We start from the raw sequence: 23,812 nt of genomic DNA, 5'->3' as shown, positions 1-23,812 counted from the left end.
TTTCTACATCCACCCTCACCTTTTTGCTTCTTTGGGGTCCGTCTGCAGGTTATCCCAGCAGCAACCAGGCCTTGTTACTGCTGCGTAGCTGCGGCTTGCTGCTGCCAGAGGTTCCCCTGGAGGAGCGCACTGAGCTGGCACACCGTGTGTGGGAGAAGCTGAAGGAGTTGGGTAAGAGATCGCACCAACGGCAACCCTGCCATCTTATTAATTATGAATTTTTTTTTTTCGTTTTGGTTCCGGGGGCTGAATCAAAGTTTATTGTTTAGTATCATAGTTGTCACAGATGTGCTGAGACTAAGTATTTGCACATTGCCCCCCCCCCTCCCACAGGTGCACAGTATGATGTTAGTCACTACAACGCATTGCTGAAGGTTTACCTGCAGAATGAGTTCAAGTTCTCCCCCAACGACTTCCTGGCCAAGATGGAAGCGGCCAACGTCCAGCCCAACAGAGTAAGCACTGCATTGCAAAGTACAATACTGACAGAAAACACCCAACTTCTGTCTGATTAAACCCATCAAGCGCAGCAACGCAAAAGAGAAACGCACATCCCTACAAAGACTTTTGTTTGCACTACAGTGGAGTTTTAGTTGATTATGCAGATTTCTTCACTGTCCTGTTAACCTGCTCCTATACGGCAAGTGATTCTTTTCCCTGTTTGATTCGCTTTTTTATAATTGTGCTCAGGTGACCTACCAGAGACTCATAGCGGCATACTGCCAAAACGGAGATATCGAGGGAGCCAGGTGAGGAAACTTTGTTCTGCTCATGAACCCACCATCGTTCAGAGTTCATGCTCTTTTATCTGCAACTAGACAGAAGGTTGCTAAACCGCTGCCTTCTCAAAAGCTGACCTCCAATCAAACTGACATTTTATGAGACATACAGCTAAATCATTTTTTCTTCCTACATGATGATTAATGCTACAATATCCATTATTAAAGTGAAATGTATCATTGTTGTTTGTGGTCTTCCTCAGCACCATATTGGGTTTCATGAAGAGCAAAGATTTACCCATCACCGAGGCGGTTTTCAACTCCCTGGTGACCGGCCACGCCCGTGCAGGGTAAGCCTCCCGGCTTTCGCTCCCAGCATTCTGTGCTTAATGGCCCACAACAGTGTTGGTGTTGGAATAATTTGGTTCTAAACCAGCTGTCCGCCGTCACTTTGCAGGGACATCAAGAGTGCTGAGAACATCCTGCCTGTGATGCGGGGAGCAGGAATTGAACCGGGCCCTGACACCTACATCTCACTGCTTAACGCCCACGCTGAGAAGGGAGACCTGGACAGTCTGAAAAAGGTGTGTGTGTGTGTGTGTGTGTGTGTGTGTGCGCTTTTCCGTCTCTATTCCCCTCCATACCCCACCCTGCTTCCCAAACTCACTCTTTCCTTGTTCTCTCCCTCCTTTCTGCCCTCCACTCCCCTACCGTCTCTCTGTGTGTCAGACTATGGAGGCAGCAGAGAGTGCAGACGCCAGTCTGATGGACAGAGACGTCATGCAGGTCATCTTCACGCTGGCCAAAGCCGGACACCAGCAGCACATCCCAGATATGGTGGAGCGCCTGAGACACGAGAGGGGCTACGTTCCAGGTGGGCGAGCGCACGCACACACACACACACACACACACACACACACACACTCTGTTGTCTCCAGCGGCTAACCTTAACTCTCCTGCGATAATCTCAACCGTTATGGGAAGCTGAAAAGTATTGGTATGCGTTTCTTTTTCCCCTGTAGATGCCATGAACTTGTGCCTGAGCCTCATCACTCAGGGCCTGGAGGACACGGCTTTTAACATCCTCAAGACTTTCCCCACACTGCAGTCAGAAAGCTTCAACACAGACGCTGCTAACCTGGGCAACTTCTTCCTCAGACACTGTGTCGACATGGACACGGTAAAACAGACTTATTACAGCATTTTTTAGTATCCTGAATGTTCATTTTGATGTTTTAAATGTCATTACTGATTGTGTGTGTGTGTGTGTGTGTGTGTGTGTGTGTGTGTGTGTGTGTGTGTGTGTGTGTGTGTGTGTGTGTGTGTGTGTGGGCATTACAGTCGCTGGAGAAGATCGGCGAATTTTGCAAGGAGCTGCAGGAGTCAAACCTGCACACTTCGGCACTCACTTTCACTCTTTCCTGCGCTCTGGAGGCCAAAAAGACCGGTGTGACACATACTTTCATTAAGTTGCATCTAGAGAACCCTTTATATCCAGTTGCCTGCTTTTGGGCCTTCATTCACTACTTCTATACACACAACTAGCTATGTGCAATGGGCGTGTTATGAATATGTATTCATGTTAGTAACTGCAGTAATGGTATGTTTTATTTTTTGCAGCTTTGTCTTTAAAGCTGATGAAGCTGATAAAGGAGCAGGACTTACCCATAAGGCCGCACTACTTTTGGCCCCTTCTCACTCAACACGTGAAAGACGGCAACACAGCAGGTACACGCACACATGCACACCACTTTGCCTGTTTTGTGTAAAATGTCCCTCTGTCCTCTGTCTATATACAGTGTAGCATTTAAGAGAAACAAAACTGTAAAACTCTCTTTACCATTGAGGTTTTAAATTATTTTTGTGATGAATTAAGCCGTCGATTGAAAGGAAAACCGCCTCAGCCTCTCTTTAGAGAGACCAGTAAACTTTGAAGGGTCATAGTTGTTGTGAGAAGCTCATAGTTTGACCCCAAAACTCTTGTGTATGTGAGAACGTAACGGGCGCCATTGAACTCCAAAGTAGGGAAGCAGAAATCAACCCATCAGCTGTTTGTGCTGAAATCTCACTTTTGTTTTGGTGATATTTGCAGTTTAGGTGAGCATGTGTGTTATTTTTGTGGTGTACAGGGGATTATAACGTCCTCCGTGCCAGAAAGGGCTTTTAAAAGAGCGCTGCCCCTCAAATATTCATGCCCTACGGAGTGGTCCAACTGGGACAGATTTCACTGTGCTGGGGCAGTCAAGGGCAAAGAGGTCTGATCCCTGCGTGAGAGAGTTGGAGCAGGAAGGGATGGAACAACACATGCACACTGACAGACACACACACACACACACACACACATTCAGATCTCACCGGAGAGCTCTAGGAATAGACAAAGTTTAGAGCTCCCCATGTCAGACACTTTGGACGGACCAGCCCAAAACACACCCTGACCTTCACAGTGCGCTCGCACATCAAAGTCGTAGTTTTTAATTCCACTTCCCGATTCTTCAGTTAAAGTAGACGCCGTATCAACCCATCAGAAGCTGCTGAGAGAATAAATTAGCGGTTGATCTGTCAACCTTTGCCCCGAGCCGGGGGGGCCCCTAGGGTTCCTTGTTGGGGACACCGAGGGGCTGAGTAGCCCAAAGCACAGGCAAACGCACACATGCATGGATGCACATGCAGGGCTGAGAGGTCGGAGGTCATTCTGCTCAAGTGGCCATCCTCAAAACCTTTTATCAAACCAAACTTGTCTCTCAGCACAATTCTTCATCCAAATCTTTGGCCTTGGTTTCCTTTTTCTCTACGAAAAAATTAGGTAGTAAAAAAGTCTCGTTGTTTTTAAAAGGAAGCATCAGTGGCATGGGCAAAATATCACTCGAGCTGAAGGGACGTAACAAGACAATTTGTTTAGTTTCTATAAAAATGGCCCCTGTTACAAGTGGAAATAATGGAGTGTGTTTTTCATTTTGAAAGAGCAAATTATGTTCTGAAAATGATGGAGGGACGATTTAGTTTTCCACTCTTGTGACAGTGTTCAGAGCATCACAGTGAGTGTACACTGGTATACCGCCTTTTTACACAAATCCTGGTGTAAAACTGATGTCTGATGATTTGATGTCTTAAAATGTGTCTTCTCCAGCAAGTACAGTTTAGTGGAATTTCTCCGGCTGAAAGGAACGTCTTGTTTTTTTCTTTCTCCCAGCTTTTGTGGAAGAAATGGTCTCAGTGACAGATAGCCGGCATTAGCAGACTTGTCCGAATTCACAGCTCATTATAAATGTACCTTGTCAAACGTGTTCAACAGCGCCTTGGGTTTTAAGTGCTTTATTTATGCTGAGCTGTGGCTCTCTCTTTGGTTTTTTTTTTTAAAAAACCATTAATAAATGATGTCCTTTTCCGCTGTCAGCTAATTGACGGCATTTGAGCTGGCAGGGAGGAGACGCTGGTTAGACCAGTGTGGCGTCGGTGCAGATTGACATCTGTGTGCGGTCCGGACACATTCTCCGTTTGAATGGTGAGATGCTTCAGCGACTCGCTCGGCAGCGTGAAGAAGAGGACTAGACACATGCACAACCCCAACCGCACAGTGTCAAAGCCACAAACACATCAGACTGCATCCATTTAGTTATCAGAGACGAGACGGAAGGAAGGAGGGAGGGAGGGAGGGAGGGAAGTGGGGAAAGTTCTCTTTTTCTAACACAGCGGCTTGTTTCCAATGGTGTTAGCCTTAACCCTCATGAAAGATGCAGCTTCTCCCCCCCTGCCTCCTTCCTCTCTTTCCTCCCTGCTCTCTCCCTCACTCATTTGCTCCAGGAGGTGTGTGTGTGTGTGTGTGTGTGTGTGTGGGGGGTGGGGGGCTTTCGGGGTGCAGTGCAGGTGATGTGACTGATGAGGAGTGACTTGATTTCATGTAAATGTGAGCGCTCTGAGGGAATTCACTTTGGATTACGCGCCCCGCTGTGCACGGCCCATGAAATATTAAGCGCCGTGTCACTTTTTGTCCACAGGTGTCACTGGCGGGCAGAGGGGCCGGATCCGTAGAATCGGTGGAGAGCAGCGGGGGAGGGGTTGGGGGGTGGGGGGAGAATTCCCTTTTTGCATTTTGATGAGGTGTGGATTTGGCGGGTTTAGCGGAAGCATATGCTGGGCCATGCTTCCCACCTGCCGCCAGCGAGCCACCGCTTGTCAGTCCTGGCGACGCGGCGCGCTCTTATCACTTTTGACAGGGAGGGAGGGGGAGCGGGGGCGCACAGTGTTGGTCGTCTTGTGTGTTTCTTCTGGTGTAAAGGGTGCCTTGTTGAGGCTGCTCTCCTTCCTCTCACACCTGACCCTTATATCTGCCGCCTCGTTTTCAGTCCTTTCCCTCTTTCTTAAATGCAGCTTTGCGGAGGAATGTAGAGTTGGCAGTGTTGAAGCTGCGCTGCCACTGCCATCTGCATTGCAGCCCCCCCCGAAATGTGTTTTAGCCTCAGCTGAGGTAATTGGTGGGATGAGAGCCAAGCTCGATTTTAAAAGAAGAAAAAAAAGCCAATACGATTCAGAACAAAACAGGGTTGTTGTTTTTTTTCCTGCAAAACGGAAATGGTCTCTGCACTCTTGTTTTCTAACAACAACCCAGCCGTGCCTCGCAGCCAACAACGTCTACCTTCAGCGAGTCGTAGATGGCGAGACAGATGGTGTTGGAGAGGAAAGGAGAAGTGACAGGTGCTCATGTCCGAGGACGGGAGGAGACGACGACAGCGACCGGTTCACTCCACTCCCCGTCTCCTCTCTCTTCTCCGTCCTCACTCCTCGTCTGTGACAGTTAACCTGGAGACATGAATCTGATGATGATATCTTGTGACCGCTGCCATGCTTAACTCACTACTCTGATACTTCTGGGCCCGGATGGTGTGTCAGGCTTTATGCTGACCGGCCTGGATGGCTTCTGCTCAGTGCAAAGTCTTTATTCAAATTGTGCGGACGGGGTAGAAGGCAAAAAGTGTGACCCAAATGTGAGGAATATGGAGTGAAAGGTAACAGACTTAAAGGAAGAACGGTATAAATGACACTTCACTACATCATGCGAGTCTTCACTGTATTTCTCATTTATTCTGAAATCAGGCGGCGTCAAAAAAAAGAAGCTGAGGTGGTTTAGAGGAAGCAGATCAAAGCAATTCAATGCAACGTCCTTAGCTCTTTCTCGACGTATCTTGTCTTCACAGCGTCCAAGTGTCCAACAAATAACTCCAGTCAAACCACAGCGATCTTACGCTTCATTTTTCAGCTTTAGATGAATTTTGCTTCCTTTCAGACAGCTCTGCACAGGCTTTGTGGTAAGATAACGAGTAGTATGTCATTTGTCCTAAATGCTGTCCTGGAATTGGGAATAATACCAATCTGATGGTTCCTCTTAGTAGCTCAAATTACTGCTGAGCTGCGAGACGGTGCCATGCGACTGTGAAAACTGAGCTTGCTGTTCTGAGAATTAAAAGCTCTTTGTCACAGACTTGACTTGATAGGGGAAAAAAGCCCCACACAAACATGCTCGTTAGGCTTAGACAACAGAAAAGTGCTGATGTTTGTAAAAAGCGCAAAGTTCAGAAGCCAGAAAAAGGGGAGAAAAGGCCGGCTCACACACATATACCTCCGGTTCTCCATGCACTTGTTTTTCGGTCTGTCTGGCTCACCGTGAAATTGATTATGGATTATTCAGGAGAGCAGGAGCTCCTGCTCTTCTTTCACAAAAATAAAGCTCGGATGAAAGCGATTAGGGGGTAAGAATGGACGGGTGGAGCGCCGAACGGACGGATCCTCCATTGAGAAGAGAGGAAAATCGGTGTCTTGAAAGCATGGAAGATGGATAGTGAGAGGATGAATGAGCGATCTGGATGGAGGGCAAGGATGAATGGACGGATGGAGTGCTTCAGGTACCCCTACCTGGGATAATGCAGCTCGAGCCAGGTTTTAATGGCATATAAAAGCCTCGGCCTCATCTTTTATTTAGCTAAAGAGAAAGACTGCCAGGTGAACACAGAAAAACTGCCCTATATATATTCATATATGCTGTAAATATGTTTCCGTGTGTGTTCGTTTTTTGAAACCTGAGTTGAATGCACGCAGGATCTTGAGCTGCGTCAACTCAAGGAAGCACTTCAGGGGCTTTTGAACAGGGTGTATTAGAACACCGTGTAGCATGTAGATGCAGCTCAAAGCACACGGACACACACATGGTGGGGGGGGGGGGGCGCGCCTATGTCCTCGTTGAGCCGCGCCTCCTCCATGGGCACGCTCACAGACATATGCAAAGTGCTGCTGTGCTGCGCACGCTCGCCAACACACAGACACTTGCGGGTGTTTTTTGAGCGCGCACGTGTCTGCGTGCTGTTCCATATGCATGCGGCTGTTCTCGGGCGGGACCCCGGGGCTCCGCCGGAGAGCAGGGTGACGGTGCAGGAGTCCACTTCAGGCCCAGTGCGTGTTTATGTACACTGATCCTCCAGTCCAAGCAGGAGAGGGGAGCAGCCATTAGCTGTGTGTGTGTCTGTGTGTGTGTTTAATGCCTGGCCATTCAACTGAAGGGGTCATTTCTACGACTCCGGGCCCGTGCGTATGAGCGAGGGGAGGCAAGCGTTTGTGTGTCTGTTGCAGTGCAGCATGTGATTGAATTAAAACCGTCAAACAAAAATGTTTCCTCGGCCCGAATAGTCGTTTGCCGGACGACATGTGAGGAAATGAGTGAATGTCATATTTTGACTATTGGCCAAGAATTGATCACAAATGTATTTAACTTGCATCATCATGGACGTGGAAATGATGTGGATGAAAGAAAAAAAAGTAATTATCAAAATAATTTAGTACTGATGCCAAAACTTTTGAGCACGTTTGAGCGTTGCTGTTTTTTCTCGGCTGTGTTAAATTAAAATGAGTATTCTTTGGTTTGGTGGTACCAGTTTGAAGACACCAACTTGACATTGGGGTTTTATGGTATTTTCTCAACGGAAGGAATCCGTCAATTGCAATCCAAGCTCATATTGTCATACTTTTATTGTTTCGTCACAATACATTTTTCACTATGCAATCAATCGCATGTCTTCAAGGACGTCATTGGATATTTGTGTGTGTCGTAGGTGTAGTTGAGGTGTTGAAGGGCATGCAGGAGCTCGAGGTGTCTCCCGATGTGGAGACTTTAACCACCTACGTCCTCCCCGTCTTCCCCAGCATGGAAGCAGCTCGACAGACCCTCCAGGTGACGCATGATACACAACACAAGTCCGTTTGTGTGTGCTCATAAGATTTCAAAAGTTATTTTCTGACATGAATGTGACAATCCTTTTTTTTTTTTTCTCTCTTTTTAGGATGCAGGAATTTCCCTGAAGTCGGAGGGCTTCTTGTCTTCAGAGGTTCGCTCGGTGGCTGTTTCCAACCTGGCCGAACTCTACACCATATGTAAGCTCACACACACAAACACACACAGAAGTTTGACTGCATCTTGAGCACTCGTCATCCTAAGAATCGCTGCTCTGCCTGCGGCTAATTGCGCCGGCGTTACAGACACACAGACACCTGCTCCCTCTCTGTCCCTCACATTTTGCCCACTTACTCCTGTGTGCTCATCAGGCCTTTTAAGAGATTAGTCTGTGTGAATATGTAAAGAGCGACTGGCCGAGGGACGGCGTAGAGAAGGCTGTTTAATAATGGAGGACTCGTACGTGTCTTTCATCTTGTTTTAGTCTCAAACCCTTGCGTCGTTTTCGCATTAATCGCTCTGTTTCAGTCCCCTATGGATTTTCCCTTCCACGTATTAGTTTTCGTACATTTCTTCCCGCTCTGCGATGTTGCTGGTAGCTTGTTCAGGGTTCGCTGAGTTAACTCCTGCAACTTTATGAAGCTAAAGAATTCTGTGGCATCTCAAATTCCTGTCATTTTTCTAATTTATTTCCTTTTTCCCTTCCACAATATTTTGACATTTTATGGATTAAAAGTTACATTTTCAGATTGTTTTCTACATCTTCCCTTCCAAAAGATTATCAGCAGAATCATCAATATTAAAGACTCTTTCGTTCCCGTTCGCTAATCCCTCCTGTTTTCCAGTGTCCGACTCCTCCTGCCCCTCCATGGACCTCAGTACTTTCCGCGGCAGCCTCATCCAGGGCTTCAGAAAGTGAGTCAATCAGCCCGTCGTCTATTTACGTCTTAATGTGTTCCCCATCATTTGATATTCCATAGTTCTCCATATTTTACCCAATAACTCTTGACTGGTGTTTGGGGGAGGCCTGTAGCGCTGTTACGGTCACTGCAGCATACGCTGTGACGATGACATGTGCAGCCTATCACACCATCTACCAGCGCCTGACCGCGTGCGTGCGTGTGCGTGCGTGCGTGCGTGTGTGTGTGTGTGTGTGTGTGTGTGTGTGTGTTTGTGTGTCGGCAGCTGCAGGGAAAAACACTCCATCGCGCACACACACTGACGCGTTTACACGGCTGCCTCATACATATGGAGGCAGTCGTCGCTCAGCTCTCGCCCCCAAAGCACCGTGGGAGATATGTAAATGAGCAGATGCCCAACACTGGCCCCGATACACGGACCTCGTACAGAACACACACACACGCACACGCACACAGTCGGCCTTAGGACCAGTGCCTGACCCGTGGGCTTTTAGTGAAGGGGTGTTTATGAATATTTACAGTTTAGCACCACACACCAAGAGGAAAACCCTGCGGCCACTGAGCGAAGCCGGAGGTGAGTCGAAGAGAAAAACATTTGAGTTCTCTGCAGGGACCAAGTTATTTGTTCCTGTAAAAAGTCCAAATGCTCCAAAAACTTTTCACTCAGCTGATACATCCCTCGTTGTAACTGATCTGCTAACGAACTCTGTGGCTGTTGAGGATTTATCCATTATGTTGGATAAATCCTAATTTTTTTTGAAGGAAAACCCATCATTAAAGACAGTTTTTAGCTTAATTACGAACACAGAATAAATGTAGATTACCATTTTTTTGTGCTAAAATTGGCATTTCTTCTGCGTGTGCTCACTTGCGTCTGAATCGGCTCCTTGCCTTCAATTCGATTCACTCTCTTTGCATTTACACACACATACACCGCAGACTGTTGGGTTGCCTGACAGCGGCATAATTGGGCTTGTCATTTGGGGAGGGGGGGATGCTTTCGTTTGAGCGCCGTGTCATTGCAATGCAGGGCCTGGCCCTGTCAAAGACAAGGTCAGGAGATAATTTAATCATTAAAGACCTCTTCGCTCTCCTCCTCACCTCGTCTCTCCACTAACTAGCTGACAACGCCAAAAATGTCACACTTTGTCATCATTTAGCTGCTGTGTGTGTGTGTGTGTGTGTGGGGGGGGGGTGTAAGAGAGAGAAAGTGTGAGTCTGTCTTTTGTGGCTTCCCAGGCTCTTGTAATGTCGTCGCTCTTCTCTTGTTCTGTTTGCTTGTGATTGTCAAGGTGAAAAATTCCTTCGCTCCTTCTGGCTGTATTGTGCTACACTGTCAATTCAGTAGCTATGGCAGCATGAGAGTCAGCATTAAGGGTCCCGGAATCAAAACCCATTAACTGTCAAATAATAAGGTGTAAGTAAAATTATGAATTTTAAATATTTATTAACTTACATATATAGAGAAATAAATATATGTTTAAAAAAACATCCATCCATTCTATTCTCACTGATTAGAATGATTATTCTATATTCTCTACAACCTCCCATGACATTTAAATCCATAGTTCACCAACAGTACAAACTTCACTCACCCTACAAGCAACCAACATGTAATGACTTGAGTGTGATGGTTTATTGGGTAAATATGGTAGGAACAGCGTTTGCATGGCTTGAAAGAGATGTGGAGAAAGATTTGGAAGTTTCTGTGGTGGTTCCTCGAAAAGAGAAAAGTGGATGTTCTCGATGTTTTGTGACCTTAAAGCAAGACGTAAGCTCACTTATAGACAAGTTGCACATTTACCCGTTGAAGGCCGTGGAGCGGCTGCTCATGTCTTGCCCTCTACTGCCCCCTGCAGGTCGGCCGATGTGGAAAGCATGGTGAAGGTAAGACTCGATTGGTTCACATTGTTCGAATGTCTGGAGCAACAGACAAAAAATAACAGTAGCTTAAAATTATCCATAAAAAGAGTCTACGTGGGAGGGAAGCCTTAATGAAAGTAATAATTTAAAGTCTACAATAAACTATTACTTGACCTGTATACAGTATAATGGCTTATCCGCACAACAAAAGTGCTAAATTTAGGATCGATATATAAAATATTAAAATACTATACGATTCCTGTAATCCAAATATCCCTGTTGTACACTGAACATATAAATAGTGTTTAGTTGATTTACACTTTATTCACCCTCAAGGGTCAGTTCTGGCAAGATGATTTGTAAACATACACACATGAAGACCCTGTTAATTTAGATTGCTACAAAATGTGTTTTAATGCTTGATAATATTTAAAAATAATTTAGTAATATATGGGTTATTTTTTATATTCGGTTATACTAGGTCAACCATATGCGGTTATGTTATGTCACCCAATTTACCCCCAACCCTTTCTGTGGTGGTATTTGCACCATTTTTACTTTTTCCTCTTGTATGTGTTTTAAGGTAAAATTATTAGTAAATAACCTCTGTATGTTTGTATTTATTCATCTTTTTATTTTTCTATTGTCTCAGATTACTGAGCTCTTATACAAAGATGAGCGCTTCTCCGCAGGAAACTCCACGGCGTCTGGTAAGAAAACACACACTGTGTGTGTGTGTGTGTGTGTGTGTGTGTGTGTGTGTGTGTGTGTGTGTGTGTGTCAGGTATCAGAATTCAAACTTGCAGTCTCTGTCCAAGTCAGCTTCTAACTACATTTCAAAAGACAGAAAGATGTCCAGTGTGTGTGTATCCATGTTGTGTGTGTATGTTCAGTCTCAGTCACAAAGTACTGCTGACCGACTCTCTTCCCGTCATGAAGCCTCGTGAGTCGATGTCCAGGTTTGCGTTTGTGTGTAGAAAAAAACCTTCTCTCTCCATCTGAGGAAATAGAGCCTGCTGACAGGGCGCTGAGTGGTTAAAAGTGTTTGTTTATGCGTTTGTGTGTGTGTGTAGCGTTAATGTCGCTCCGTGTCAGCGTGTGTGTCACAGAGAGTTCCCCGCACTGGAACTGGTGTTTGTGCTGGTGGGAGCGATGGAGACTGTTATCCATGTCACATCCCATTAGACGACATCTACGTGTGTGTGTGCGAGAAGCTGTCACTGCCAGCCATCGCACATTCACTCACACTCTGGCCCAAACGCAGCCTCAGTCAGCAGAAAAGAAACACAAACACACTGCAGTCTGCAGAGGTTACAGAAAATAGTATAAATGCACAAATGGATGCAGTTATTCCCAAGACAGCTGCTCACTGTGCGCGTGTTTCTGTCCCCTGCAGAAGCAGCAGATTTCTTCCTGTACAATTTGATCAACAGCATGTCAGAGGGAGAAGTGCAAGCACAGGAAGACAAACTGCGGAAATACTTCAATCAACTACAAGCTCAGGTAAACACACACAGATACGCATCTGTGGAAAACGGATAACTCTGTTATCAAGAAGCACACCTGTTTTATTTTTGTAGGGAGTCTTTCATCAGCAATCCTTTTCATTTAAGTTATCAGTTATTAAAGTACAGTGTATTTACCAGGAAGTAGAATTACACCATAGTCATTTATCATTGTAAAACCTGGAGTCACAACTTTGGCTATAAGTTATACCTGCAGCTGGAAAGTCAGACAGACGGTCTGGCAGGGCCTTTAAACAAAAGCAATGCATTTAGGCTAAATTGTGTCTAATATCTAACTGCAAAGAAAAACGGTCCTATTGAGTCTTTTTGTGAGCTGATCAATGGTTTGATGATGTTGAATCTCTTTCAGAACATCATCATTTCAAGAAACATCTACAGAGGCATCAAGAACCTTCTGGACTCCTACAACGTCCCAGAGCTTATCAAGGTACTGAGACATAGATCCCAAAGTCCAAAAGAAGGATGACTCTTACCATTGAGTCACTTAAAAAAATGCATCATTAAAGGGGACAAACTCAATAACCAAAGAACCAATTTTATCTAGTTGTCATAGTTATTCTGTATTAAAATCTGTTCCAGGATGTGGTTGCTCTGGTGGACCCCCAAGACAGAGTGTCCAACGGCTTTCCTTCAGCTTCTCCCCGTGTCACTGTAAGTAGGACAGCGTGGAAAGTAGCGTGAAAACTGCTGTGAAATGCAGCATAATTCATTAATCTTTTCCCCTTTAGGAAAATGTGTGTACACATTTGAATTTCAGACCGAGCAGTCAATGGATTTCTGTTGTGTTTATTATGACAAGCCCCATGTGCACATGAGGTCCTGTATGTATGAATGTACGTATGTATATTCTGTGTTTAAAACCTCTCTTTCTCCATCAGGGAACTGAGAATTCGGCGTTTGTACAAAAGAGACTGGCCGAACTGAAAGCAGAGAACAAACCTTTAGGCGCGACCCTCAAACAAGCCATCCACGCTCTTTGTGCTGAAGAGGTACGATGTGCTCGGACGCCTCGCTCTCATGAAACCTCGTCTTTTTCTTGAAACGACTCGCTCCGTCCGTGAGTTTTGTCTGTTTTTTGCGTAGTTTTTCTGAGAGTTTTGTTGCGTGATCGTCAGAACCTGCAGCGCGCCCTTGAACTGAAGCAGGAGCACGAGGAGGAGATGACGGCCGGCGGCTACGCCAACCTCATCAACCTGTGCTGCCGCCACGACAACGTGGAGGAGGCGCTCAACCTGAAGAGGGAAATGTGAGTGAAGCACAAAGGCCGCCGACCGGCAGCGGGGCCATTCAAGTTCAACTCGGTTGACTTGCTAAAAACCGGGGAAGCTCTTCTCTTCCGGCCCTACATTAATCTCGTCCCTCCACCTCTGTGTTTCTTTCTCTAGGAGCCGCAAGGACTCGTCCGTTACGCTGGATGCCAGCAAATACATCGTACTGGTCAAGACCCTCTCGAAGAACGGCAGAGTGGACGGTAAGTTGATCCCATAAGGTGTCAGTCAATGCACACCAAAACCTCTCCGGGCCAAAAGGAACTTCTTCAAAGCGTTCTGATTACCAAATAAGTTCTTAACTTTGCGTCGGTTGACTCCTCGGCTAGTTTGCAAATTCCACCAGCGTTTTCCGCGCTACTTCTCGAAGTAGATCACGCTTGAACTCCAAAAAGGCTCACCGATGTGAATGTGTTGTTAAGCTGTGTGTGTGCCACCGGCTTGTCACAGTCCGTCTGCCCCCCCCCCCCGCTCCCTCATACCACATTAGCCGGCCATTTTCAGAATGCTACGGTGGGTTTCCTTCAGCCCATCGAAGACCCAATTACCATCAGTTTTACCGCTTTGCTTTTTGCACACACTGACAGGCGAAATGTTTCCCTTGTCTGTCGCCGTCTCTCCTCCCCGCCCCTCTCCTCCCCCTCCTCCTCCTCTGTCTCTCTATCTGACCCTCTCTCCCCCGCTCTTTCTCGAAGCGTGTCATTCTCTCACCCCCCCCCCTCACACACACACACACACACACACACACACATTTGCATCAGTGAGAAATGAAACTGGGGGGAAATTACAGGACTGCGTATTTTTCCAAAATTATTGAAATCCGCCTTGATGCTAATGGCAGATCATGTCCGTCGAAGTGCTTGAGCATTTCAGACACACACACAGGGACATGCAAATTTGCATGTGAATTCAAGCAAAAGGGATTTGGTGGGCCCGAGTGTGTGTGTGTGTGTGTCGGTGTGTGTAAAGGCAGCGCTAACGCATTTGCCATTAGCCAGAGTGTGCATATGGAGAGGACGCTTGTCAGGCACATTAGCACACATGGCTAACCTTGACGTTAGCCCGTCCCCGCCCAGACGCCGGTCCCCCTGGCTCCTAGCGCACAGCAGGCCCGGCTGAAGATCATGTCTCCTGGCATCTTGCTGTATTTCTCACCCCTCTGAGCTCTAATGGCTTTGTTGTTTTTTGCCCTTGGTGCAAGGCCTCCCGTCCCGGCTCGCCAGGAAACTTTTGTTTGGAACTCACTTCATCCTTATGCCGCCTTCGTCTCCTCATCTCCATCGTGGTCTTTTTTTAATCTTCACCTTGGTCCGTCCTTCCTCTTTGCAGCTTATTTCTGCGCCATAACAACACGGTTATCCATTAATTTACCAAAGATATATTGAACTTTCTGCTTGCAAGCATGCATGTTTTGACATTTCTGTTAAGCTTACCGTTATCTCAAAACAAAAGAAAACGCGACACAAAACAGGGCACAGTAAAAGATTCCTCTAAAAATGATCGCATTTTATTAATTGTTGCAAGCAACATATCACATTTTGCCCACTTAAACTCTTCAATCCTGTTTTAGATGAAGACGACCTCTCTGAGGCATCGCTGCCATCGATTACAAAGATAATCAAGACACTTAAAAGCTTGTTTCCGTTTTACTGTGAGCTGATACGCACATCTGGTACGTACGTCGGTTCTCGTGAACGTGATCTCAGGAAAAGCTTTATGGGATCAAACGATGGAGGAACATTTTGAACAGACATGGACCTGCAACGTGACTTGTTGTTGGTGTGTGTCTCCAGCCGTCAAGCCATGCAGCATTAGATGAACCATTGGGCTGTGTGATGTTTGTTTACCTGGCCTGTCTGCCTCCCCATCGCTTGATGTGTCTGTGTGTGCGTCTGTTCTGGCTCGCTGTTCTGGCCGGGATGCTCGGCTGAGCTGATGGATATGCATACTGGCTAAACGGACGGATAACCGGAGCGATGGGGGTTTGGATGCAGGACGCAGGGATGTTAGCTAGCGTAGCTCCATTTGGGCGGATCATCTCCGAGCCATTGGTCTCAGTGATTAGCCGTCTGCCACAGAGTGATGGAGAGAGGTGTTGGTGGAGGAAGGGAGGGAGACGTGCCGAGTGAAAATGAGTTTCATATGAAGCGGTAGACATTAGAGGGTTCAGGTCAGTTAATTATAGGGCCATTGTTTATTCTTGATGCCAGCTCCTGATCCCATTGATTTTTTTCCCCCATGCATTTGAGTATTTTTAAAAGTTGGCCATGCTTTAGTTTGAGTTCCTAGACATACTTTAGTTTGTCAGGCTCTCGTCTCTGTTTACACCATTGGCCGAAAGATAAGTGGACCTCAATTAAATGACGAGCATTGTGTAATGGCACCTGAATCTGTTTTCTAGTCACATACTCGCACACTCTTCTGACGATGTTTGAACTAAGGCCAAAGGAACTTCTCCAAGTGACGCAAAACAACTACGAATAGACCCAAAACCAACAAAAAGAAGCCAATCAATTCTATTTAATTATAAAGAGCACAAAGTCTATGAGTGCTAGACTCTTTTGCGTGTCTGTGCCCAGAATCCCCTGTTGTCTCCTAATCAGTCTCTGGTCACAGCAGTGCAGATGGTGATTGGGTTCATGAGTACTGGGAGGCTTCTGGGTGAAAGGCACGTACGTCATCACTCCCACCAGTTGAGGTTTTTTGCTTCTCACAGCAGCTTCACCCTTTTCTCCACGATAAAACTTTTTCATCGGAAAGCTTTGTTGCCCATCGTGGACTCGAGACGGTCAGAGCAGAAATGAACGTGCCGGTGAATCCAATGGGAATCACCACGCTCATATCCGGGAACGGGGCCCTTTTGTCCTCACTTTAACCCCCTCCCCCCTCTCCACCTGTGTGCTCTCTCCATTTTCCCCCGTGCCATTAAATATGTGACGGCTTTTCGTTGCCACCGCCAAAACAACTGGCGCAGAGAGATGGAGAGAGACGGACTGAATGTAGGATGCCAAAGCACTCACCAGTGGCCCCGTCCCTCAGCCCACACGTGTGTGCGTGTGAGTAACAATCCTGTTACTGCGGGGTTTTGTTACATTATTAGACCCACACGTGTTCAAGTTTTCTTTTCCATATTTTGGTGGAGTGAATTTTAAGCAACGTGCAACATCGCAGACGGAGGGCCGGCTCAATAAACGTTTTTTCCCCCCCAAATCTTCTCTGCGTCTCTGCACATCTCCACCTTGGTCGTGGCGTACAGATTAGTATCCGTGGTGGAGAGCGGCTGTATCGCTGTCAGCCCATTAGCAGCTGTCTAAATAGACGGTAAACGCGCCATAATCACCTTATGCTGATACGCCACACAAACACACGAGCACTCTGCCCGTTCCCCGCTTAGCCCCCAGTGTTGGCCAGCTGGGCGCGTGGCCCGGTAAAAAGCCCTCCATTACCGGCTGGACTTGACCAAACCGCTCCACCCCCTCAGCCCGCATACCGAGGTCTCCCTGGGGCCACAGCGGACCCTTGTCGGCGCACACCTATAATTTAGCCCCCCAAGTGCTTTGCACACGCCAGCGGCAAAAAGCCGGCCTCCATTGTAGGGGTCCGGTAATTGTAGTCTCGTTTAGAAAACCGCAAGCAGCAATTAGCGCAGAGTTGGCATTATACGGGGTTGGATTTGCATCCCCGCTGGGCGCAAAATGCTGTTTTAATATGGGTTTGTTTTCCCCACATGGAATTAGCTAAAGGGGCCTTTTATCGTGCTCACACACCCTACTATTCCCTCAGCAGAGCGCGGCCCATAGCCCGCCATCTTGCTACGCGTCCCCGCCCCCATTGTCCTCGCCTTTTCGTTCCTCCCCTCGTCTTCACCTCTCAATCCCCCTCACCTCAACCACATCTGTCCTTTGAGTTGTGACTGATGTGAAACACACTCTGTCTCCTCCTGTCCGTCACAGAGGCCGTGGACATCCTGAAGGAGATGAAAGAGAAGGAGGTGGCGTTGAATGACTCTCACCTCACCATGCTGTTTTTCACGCTCAGCGCCGTGGCGTCCAAAGGCGACATCCCCTCCGTCCGACTCCTGCAGGACACCATCTTCACCCTGGGACTGGCCAAGCCCACCTCCAATCTCTGCTCGCCCCTGATTACTGCCTACCTGGAGAGGTAAAACAAAGGGACACAGATACAAAAGAAAGTTCTCTACTAACCAGACAACCAGCTCACACTGTTTGATTTGTGTCTGCCAAATCCAGTTGCCAGGTGTGTGTGTGTGTGTGTGTGTGTGTGTGTGTGTGTGTGTGTGTGTGTGTGTGTCTCAATGAGTCACTCATCCCTCCCTGTGATCATAGCTGAGGCTACATTCTGGGTCAGCGAATCAGACAGAGAGAGGATGTGGAAATTGCTCATTTATGTGTGTCTGTGTGTGTGTGTGTGTGTGTGTGTGCGTGCCTATCTGAGCGGTGTTGGAGACAGATTTTGTTTGTTAGAGTATTCGCCAGCTGCAACCTCTCTCATGAGCCCCCACCCCTGATCTCCTGCAACACCCACTGCGCTACTCCAAGGTGTGTGTGTGTGTGTGTGTGTGTGTGTGTGTGTGTGTGTTGAGCGATGGCCATCAATGCTCCCTCCCATAATGCAAATGTGCGTTACCAAACACTGGCTGCGGGGTCACTGGTATTGCCCCACCCCTCAACTCCATTCAGCATGTGTGTGTTCTATTTGTCGGAGCAGCTTTTAAGTAGATCAACTCATTAGCATGTTAATTATGTACAGCGCGCTAATTGCTGGATTTACTACAGTCGCGCAGTGCGCCGTTTAGGGGCCCTCCGCCACGCACGTGCTTTCATACACACCGTTTACCTCTAGTGTGCACGCTGCGGGAGAGGCAGAGACCTTTTGCATACTAAGCTCGTGGGTACACAAACACACGCGCGCGCACACACACAGGTTCTCCCCTGCCGATGTTTGTTTTGCTGTAGGTCTGGTCTCTGGCACCAACAGAGTTTCCAGGTTCACTCGTCAATCACTGCCTCTGTGAGATTAGCAGGCTAATTTACTCCTGGGTCATCAGCAGCCGACCAAATACAAACACACACACGTTAAAGCTTACCGGAGCCGTGTTCACAAATCAAGTGCCAGTTGTGCGTCCTCCAAATGATGCCGCGGTGCAAACACACTAATGAACACAAGTGAGCAAGCTGACTGTTGGTATAACATCGGTTCCAGGCCCTAAATAGCCCTCAAAGCGGTCAGGTTGATAACAAGTTCCTAAATGAAGCTTTCTGTCAGGGTAGTGTTTACTTTGTTTAAAGATAAAAACACTCTACGAAGGGGTCTCCTCTAAAACATGTGGCGTGTAAAGGAATGTAAAGTGGATTAAACGTGTGCTTCCCGCAGTGATTCATCCAAGCCTCGGGGCAGATTTGAGTACCACAACACTTGACTTTGGCGCTCCAGTTTAATCAATCTCCTCGCTCTCTTCTCTTTAAAAAAAAATATTTTTTTCCTCGTTTGTTCGTCCCCACCTCTTCATTCCGTCAGTCAGGGGACAGACAGACAGTTGGGAGGAGGAGGGACAGAGGGAAGCGATAAAAGAGGACAAAGCCGCCGCCACTCCCGCCTGCACCCGTCTCATTGCTGCGTCAGTGCTAATGACTTAATGAACACCCCTCTGGCAGATTAGCCCTTGACAGCCCATCATACGCGCCGCCCCGTCCGCCTTCAAGCCCGTCCGCTCCGTGGCGTACGGGCAAACCCGAGACTGCGCCTGCCCACCCCGCTAACTCCTCATCGGGTGATTAGCGGCCGTGCCCACCAGCATAGAAAGCTGGCATTGTGAAGCGTTTCAGTGCATCATTGAAGCGTGCTGACGTAGATGCTGGTACGGGCCTTCCTTAAACAAGTGGGGGGGGGGGGCGCTAGAGGTGTTGTGATCGCCGTCTCATTGGTGCTCCAGGACACCGACACCTCGTCCTCCCCCGCGCAGGGACAGCCGATCTCCTCCGAACAAAAGATGGGGACGGAGATGGAGGGAGAAAAAAAAAAAGAACGAAGGCAAAATTAGCTTCCTTGTCTAATCCTTCAGGTTTCCACCGAGCGAAGCGCTCCGTTTCTTCTTTTTTTTTCAGGGCTTAATTGGCTGGAAAGTGGCTGACATGCAAAGTTGAGGACATTAACAGGGACGTGCGCCGCAGTAAATGGCAACGCAAAGTGACAGTTAAATTGTACCTAGGGGAAATTATCCGTCTTTCGACATCCTTAGCTCTTTTTTGGGCTGGATTGGTGGGCGGTTAGAGGGGGACAGGGGAGGAAGGCAGATGGGTTTAATTGCCACACCAGGCAGAGTGATGGGATGGGGGGGGGGTTTTCCTCCCTTTTTTTTTTTTTTAGGATGTGTCATTAGAATGGAGGGATTATAAGTAGCTGTGTGAGCGTGTCCGCACTCGTTCTCTCTTGGTCTCTCCTGTGTTGTTCAACCGGGCTGCTGTGCGGTTGGACAGCCTCTTGACCGGCGCTGCTGAATAATGTTGTCCCTCTTCATTTCAATTAGCGCACCTCTTTGCTTCCCGACCCTAATCACTCATGTCTTCCTCCCTCCATCTCTCCCTCTCTCTTCTGTTACTGACTCACAGAAGCCGAACTCAAGGTCGCACCGTTTCCTGTTTGGTCTTTTCCGGGTTGTTGTTTTTTTTGGGGCATATTTCCCACATCCACTCGTCTAATTGATTCGAGGAGAAAACACTTCAGAAATTATACCTGTTCACTCTCAATCTCTCTCCCGCGCTGTCCAGCCGTCTGTTTCTCATTCACTTGCTCTGCCCCCTTCCTCCCCCCCGCAGGTGCCCTATCTGCTTTGACCTCTGTGTGATTGACATGGTAATTACCCAATCAACAGATTGATGGCAGCGCTGTCACAATAGAGGGGATTGAAGTGGTCTCTCTCTCCCTCGCCTGTCTCTCAGCTTCTCGTTCTCTCGCTTCCGTTCGTTATTTCTGTCTCCCTACTTTTCTTGTTATCACTCCATCAGGCGCGCTCATCCTCCCCTCCACGCGCTCCTCTGCTTGTTCGTCCGCTCAGGAGGACGGATTGAGCAAGATAAGGATGACATGAGACGCAGGGAGCGAAGGGGGGCGGGCTCTAATGTTGTTGCTGTATTTCTGCTAAATTGCTCAGCTGGGGGGGGGAGGCCGAGGTCATCCGATGGAGAGTGAGAGCTGACAGGATGAAATCAGAAAGGAACGCGGTGAGGGGTACGGGAGAATGGAGAGAACATGGGATTTAAGACGAAGAAATGAGGGGGGGGGGGTCAAAGAGGTCCGGGAAGGACAAAAGCGGAGAAGGATTGAGAGAAGTTGGATAGAGGAGCTGAGCAGAGAGGCCAGAGATCACTTGAGCCCTTTTGTCCGTTGTATTATTATTATTAGCAGCGGGTCGACAGGTGTGTGAGAGCGCGCCGTATTGTGTGAGAATGACGTATTGAGGCCAAAAGGCTCCATCGCACACAGTTGTGCTGTCATGATTTCAAAGGCCTGCATTGTTCCCCAGGGTCCCGGCGCTTGAATAGAAGGTCACGGGGTTAACTACCCATGATACTCCCTGTTCTCTACCGACACAATCCCGTACATGACTGACTGGACGGACCTGGCACCTAACGCTCCCTCTGCTGTCTGTCTCTCTGTGTGTGTGTTTGTTTTGTATGTTTGTGTGCGTGTGTGGTCACGTGTCCGCAGTAAGGACCTGTCCGGAGCTCTAGAAGCAGCACTGGAGTGTCAGAAGCTCTACAGCCACCTGCCTCGTATCCACGACATCATCGTTGCCCTGATGGAGAAAGGGGACACCGAGCTGCTGCAGAGAGGTGACCTGAAATGATTATTAGAATTATTACATCTTAAGAAAATGTTTTTACGCGCATTAACTTTAGTAGTTTACCACACAAGCCTTGCCGTTTACTCTCGACTCTTAACATTTGTCCTGATCAAAAGTGCTTATGCTGTGTTTGCATCCGCCGCGCTCGCAACAAGCGCCAAACCAATTCCAAGTGTGTTGTAAGAGGGCCGCAGAGTGCGAGCGGTTCAGACCGGCGAAGCGCGTCCAAGCAACACGTTCTGAGCGGTCGCCCCGTGGGTGGAATGCGGCGCGGTGAAAAGGTCGAATTCAACGTGCCGCGGGGCGAAAGAGGCTCTGGAGTGCATAAAGGTTGAAACCGTGCAGCGGAGCACCTCTCAACACCCCCCCCCCCCCCCCCCCCGCAACCCCCTTTTCTAAAATGACTTTTCAGATGATTTTGTGACAGTTGCAAGTAAACCAGGGCCAACTCTCCACAACTGGATCTTGAAATAACAAATGATTCCGTCTCCCACTTTCACAAAAAAGTGGGAGACGTTTAACATAAACCTTAAAGCACACTCGACCTGCCGGCGCTGTGAGTACATGTTAAGTGCCCGTTAAAATAGGCCGTCAGAAATAATTGCAGAAATGCACCGAAGCCATCAAAACGTGCAGACCTACAGGAGAGGAGTGGCCTTTAAAAACATGATGCCTTGTCATGTCTGACCTTGCTCTGAGTTCAAGCATCAACAGAAAAATAAAATGAAGGTTTTTTTGGGGGGGGGGGATTTTCTGGCAACCATGGCAACTGCTCAACTACTCTGCAACACAAGAAAGGGTCATTGTACAATACATGCTTTTAACCTCGAGGTTTCTGTCATGGTCTACAGGAACCTGGGATGTGGAGGAGGAAAAGCGCTATCAAATGTTTAAAGGCTCTTTAAGCCTCAAATCTGAATTCACACGCAAGAAAAGGCAACTCCAGTTCAGTCCAGCTGGTCTGAAACTAGTCTGCAGACATCCCTACATTAGATTCAGACCATTATGAACAAAGTTGACAGCGAATAAAGCAAGAGAGATGCTTCTCTCTTCCCCTGCCTAGCTGAATAAGCAGGTCCATTTGGATGACTTAGATGCATTGTGTGTGTGTGTGTGTGTGTGTGTGGCACCTGTCCTGAAGCTGTTGGACAGAGATAGCACGTAACGCTGAGCAGAGCGCTTTAGCAAGTTTGCCGTGAGAGCTTAGGCTTTCATTGGGGACCTGCGTGTTGGTCTGAGGACAATGTGGCAAATAATGGAATCGGGAGGAAAAGATGAAGTGTGCGCTGGGTTTGCTCACCTTGCAGGCTATTGTGGTGTTGACCTTTCTCCGCTCTATTTCCCTCTTTCTGTTCAGCCATGGACTTTGTGAGTCAGGAGCGAGGAGAGATGACCATGCTGTATGATCTGTTCTTCGGGTTCCTGCAGACGGGCCGCTACCGCGAGGCTCGTAAGATCGTTGAGGTACACACACACATGCACGCACGCACACGCACATAAAACCAGATGAGATTTCTCAAAACATGAGGTTGATTATTCCCGTTATCTGAGATAACAGATAGAAAATTATTACATTTTGAAACCACATTTGATGACCTGTGTTTTTATTTTGTAACCACATGGAGACGTGTTTTACATTAATAATAAACCGGATTCAATGTCTTTTGATATATTTTCATTAATGGATGGATGGTAGACTGATAAAATAATAATGTGCCTGGTAAATAATGAACAATAAAAGGGCCCGATTTATATGGAAACTTGTACAGACAACAACATTAAAATATATCATGTAAATATTAGATTAGATTCTCAAACTTGGAGGAGCGACCTTGAACAAAAACAGGATAACATCTGCAAAATTGCCTTGAACCACAGTGGTTGGGAATTATATAAAAGCCATAGTCTTTATTGTTATTGTAGCTATGAATATTTATATCTTTTTCATCTTAAGTCCTGCTAGAAGCTTTGTAGATTAGTGTGAGGAAAAAGAGAGGGCCAAATGGGCAGATAAGAAGCGATTTTCACATGGATAAAAGCCACATAGGCGATCGGGGACTGGATAGCGGGACGGCGAGATTGATGAATAAACGAGTAGAAGGATGAGCCTGACATCAGATGAAAGGGAAACAAGGCCATTATGTTGTCTGATCAGGATGAGAACAAAAAATACCTTAACTCCCTCACTCTGCCTCTGCTTCCTCTCGTGTACTGGTGTGCTCTAAAAGAGGGATTTATCCCTCTTGAGGATTTCCAAACCCTCTTAAATATTATTGACATGTTGTTATCGTGTCTCTCATTCCCCCCTCTGCTAGATTGTATTGCCGTTATCCTTCTTATAACGGAGTCCGCTACATGCCGGTGTTGTGCGAGATTGAGGATGCCGTGAAATCGAGGACAACATGTACATCTGCGGAGCATTTACAATGAAATATG

General features: G+C 47.4%; 1 protein-coding gene across 1 annotated transcript in view; it reads left to right on the top strand.

The window, feature by feature from the left end:
• Positions 1–23,812, top strand: part of lrpprc (leucine-rich pentatricopeptide repeat containing) — a 41,422-nt gene that overhangs the window by 1,375 nt on the left and 16,235 nt on the right. Inside the window, exons 3-25 of the mRNA XM_040178721.2 lie at positions 49–171; positions 334–455; positions 691–749; positions 983–1,069; positions 1,177–1,303; positions 1,449–1,593; positions 1,742–1,899; positions 2,061–2,166; positions 2,340–2,447; positions 7,817–7,935; positions 8,045–8,135; positions 8,781–8,850; positions 10,715–10,742; positions 11,371–11,428; positions 12,115–12,221; positions 12,594–12,671; positions 12,824–12,895; positions 13,123–13,233; positions 13,360–13,490; positions 13,630–13,715; positions 17,466–17,673; positions 21,241–21,365; positions 22,734–22,840. Coding sequence (XP_040034655.2) covers positions 49–171; positions 334–455; positions 691–749; positions 983–1,069; positions 1,177–1,303; positions 1,449–1,593; positions 1,742–1,899; positions 2,061–2,166; positions 2,340–2,447; positions 7,817–7,935; positions 8,045–8,135; positions 8,781–8,850; positions 10,715–10,742; positions 11,371–11,428; positions 12,115–12,221; positions 12,594–12,671; positions 12,824–12,895; positions 13,123–13,233; positions 13,360–13,490; positions 13,630–13,715; positions 17,466–17,673; positions 21,241–21,365; positions 22,734–22,840 — 2,426 coding nt within the window. The remainder of the gene's footprint in view (positions 1–48; positions 172–333; positions 456–690; positions 750–982; positions 1,070–1,176; positions 1,304–1,448; positions 1,594–1,741; positions 1,900–2,060; positions 2,167–2,339; positions 2,448–7,816; positions 7,936–8,044; positions 8,136–8,780; positions 8,851–10,714; positions 10,743–11,370; positions 11,429–12,114; positions 12,222–12,593; positions 12,672–12,823; positions 12,896–13,122; positions 13,234–13,359; positions 13,491–13,629; positions 13,716–17,465; positions 17,674–21,240; positions 21,366–22,733; positions 22,841–23,812) is intronic.

The sequence above is a fragment of the Gasterosteus aculeatus genome, chromosome 6, assembly GCF_964276395.1.
Source record: "Gasterosteus aculeatus chromosome 6, fGasAcu3.hap1.1, whole genome shotgun sequence".
Taxonomy (NCBI): Eukaryota; Metazoa; Chordata; class Actinopteri; order Perciformes; family Gasterosteidae; genus Gasterosteus; species Gasterosteus aculeatus.
Note: the sequence above shows the minus strand (reverse complement) of the source record. Positions and strands in the feature narration are given on the sequence as shown.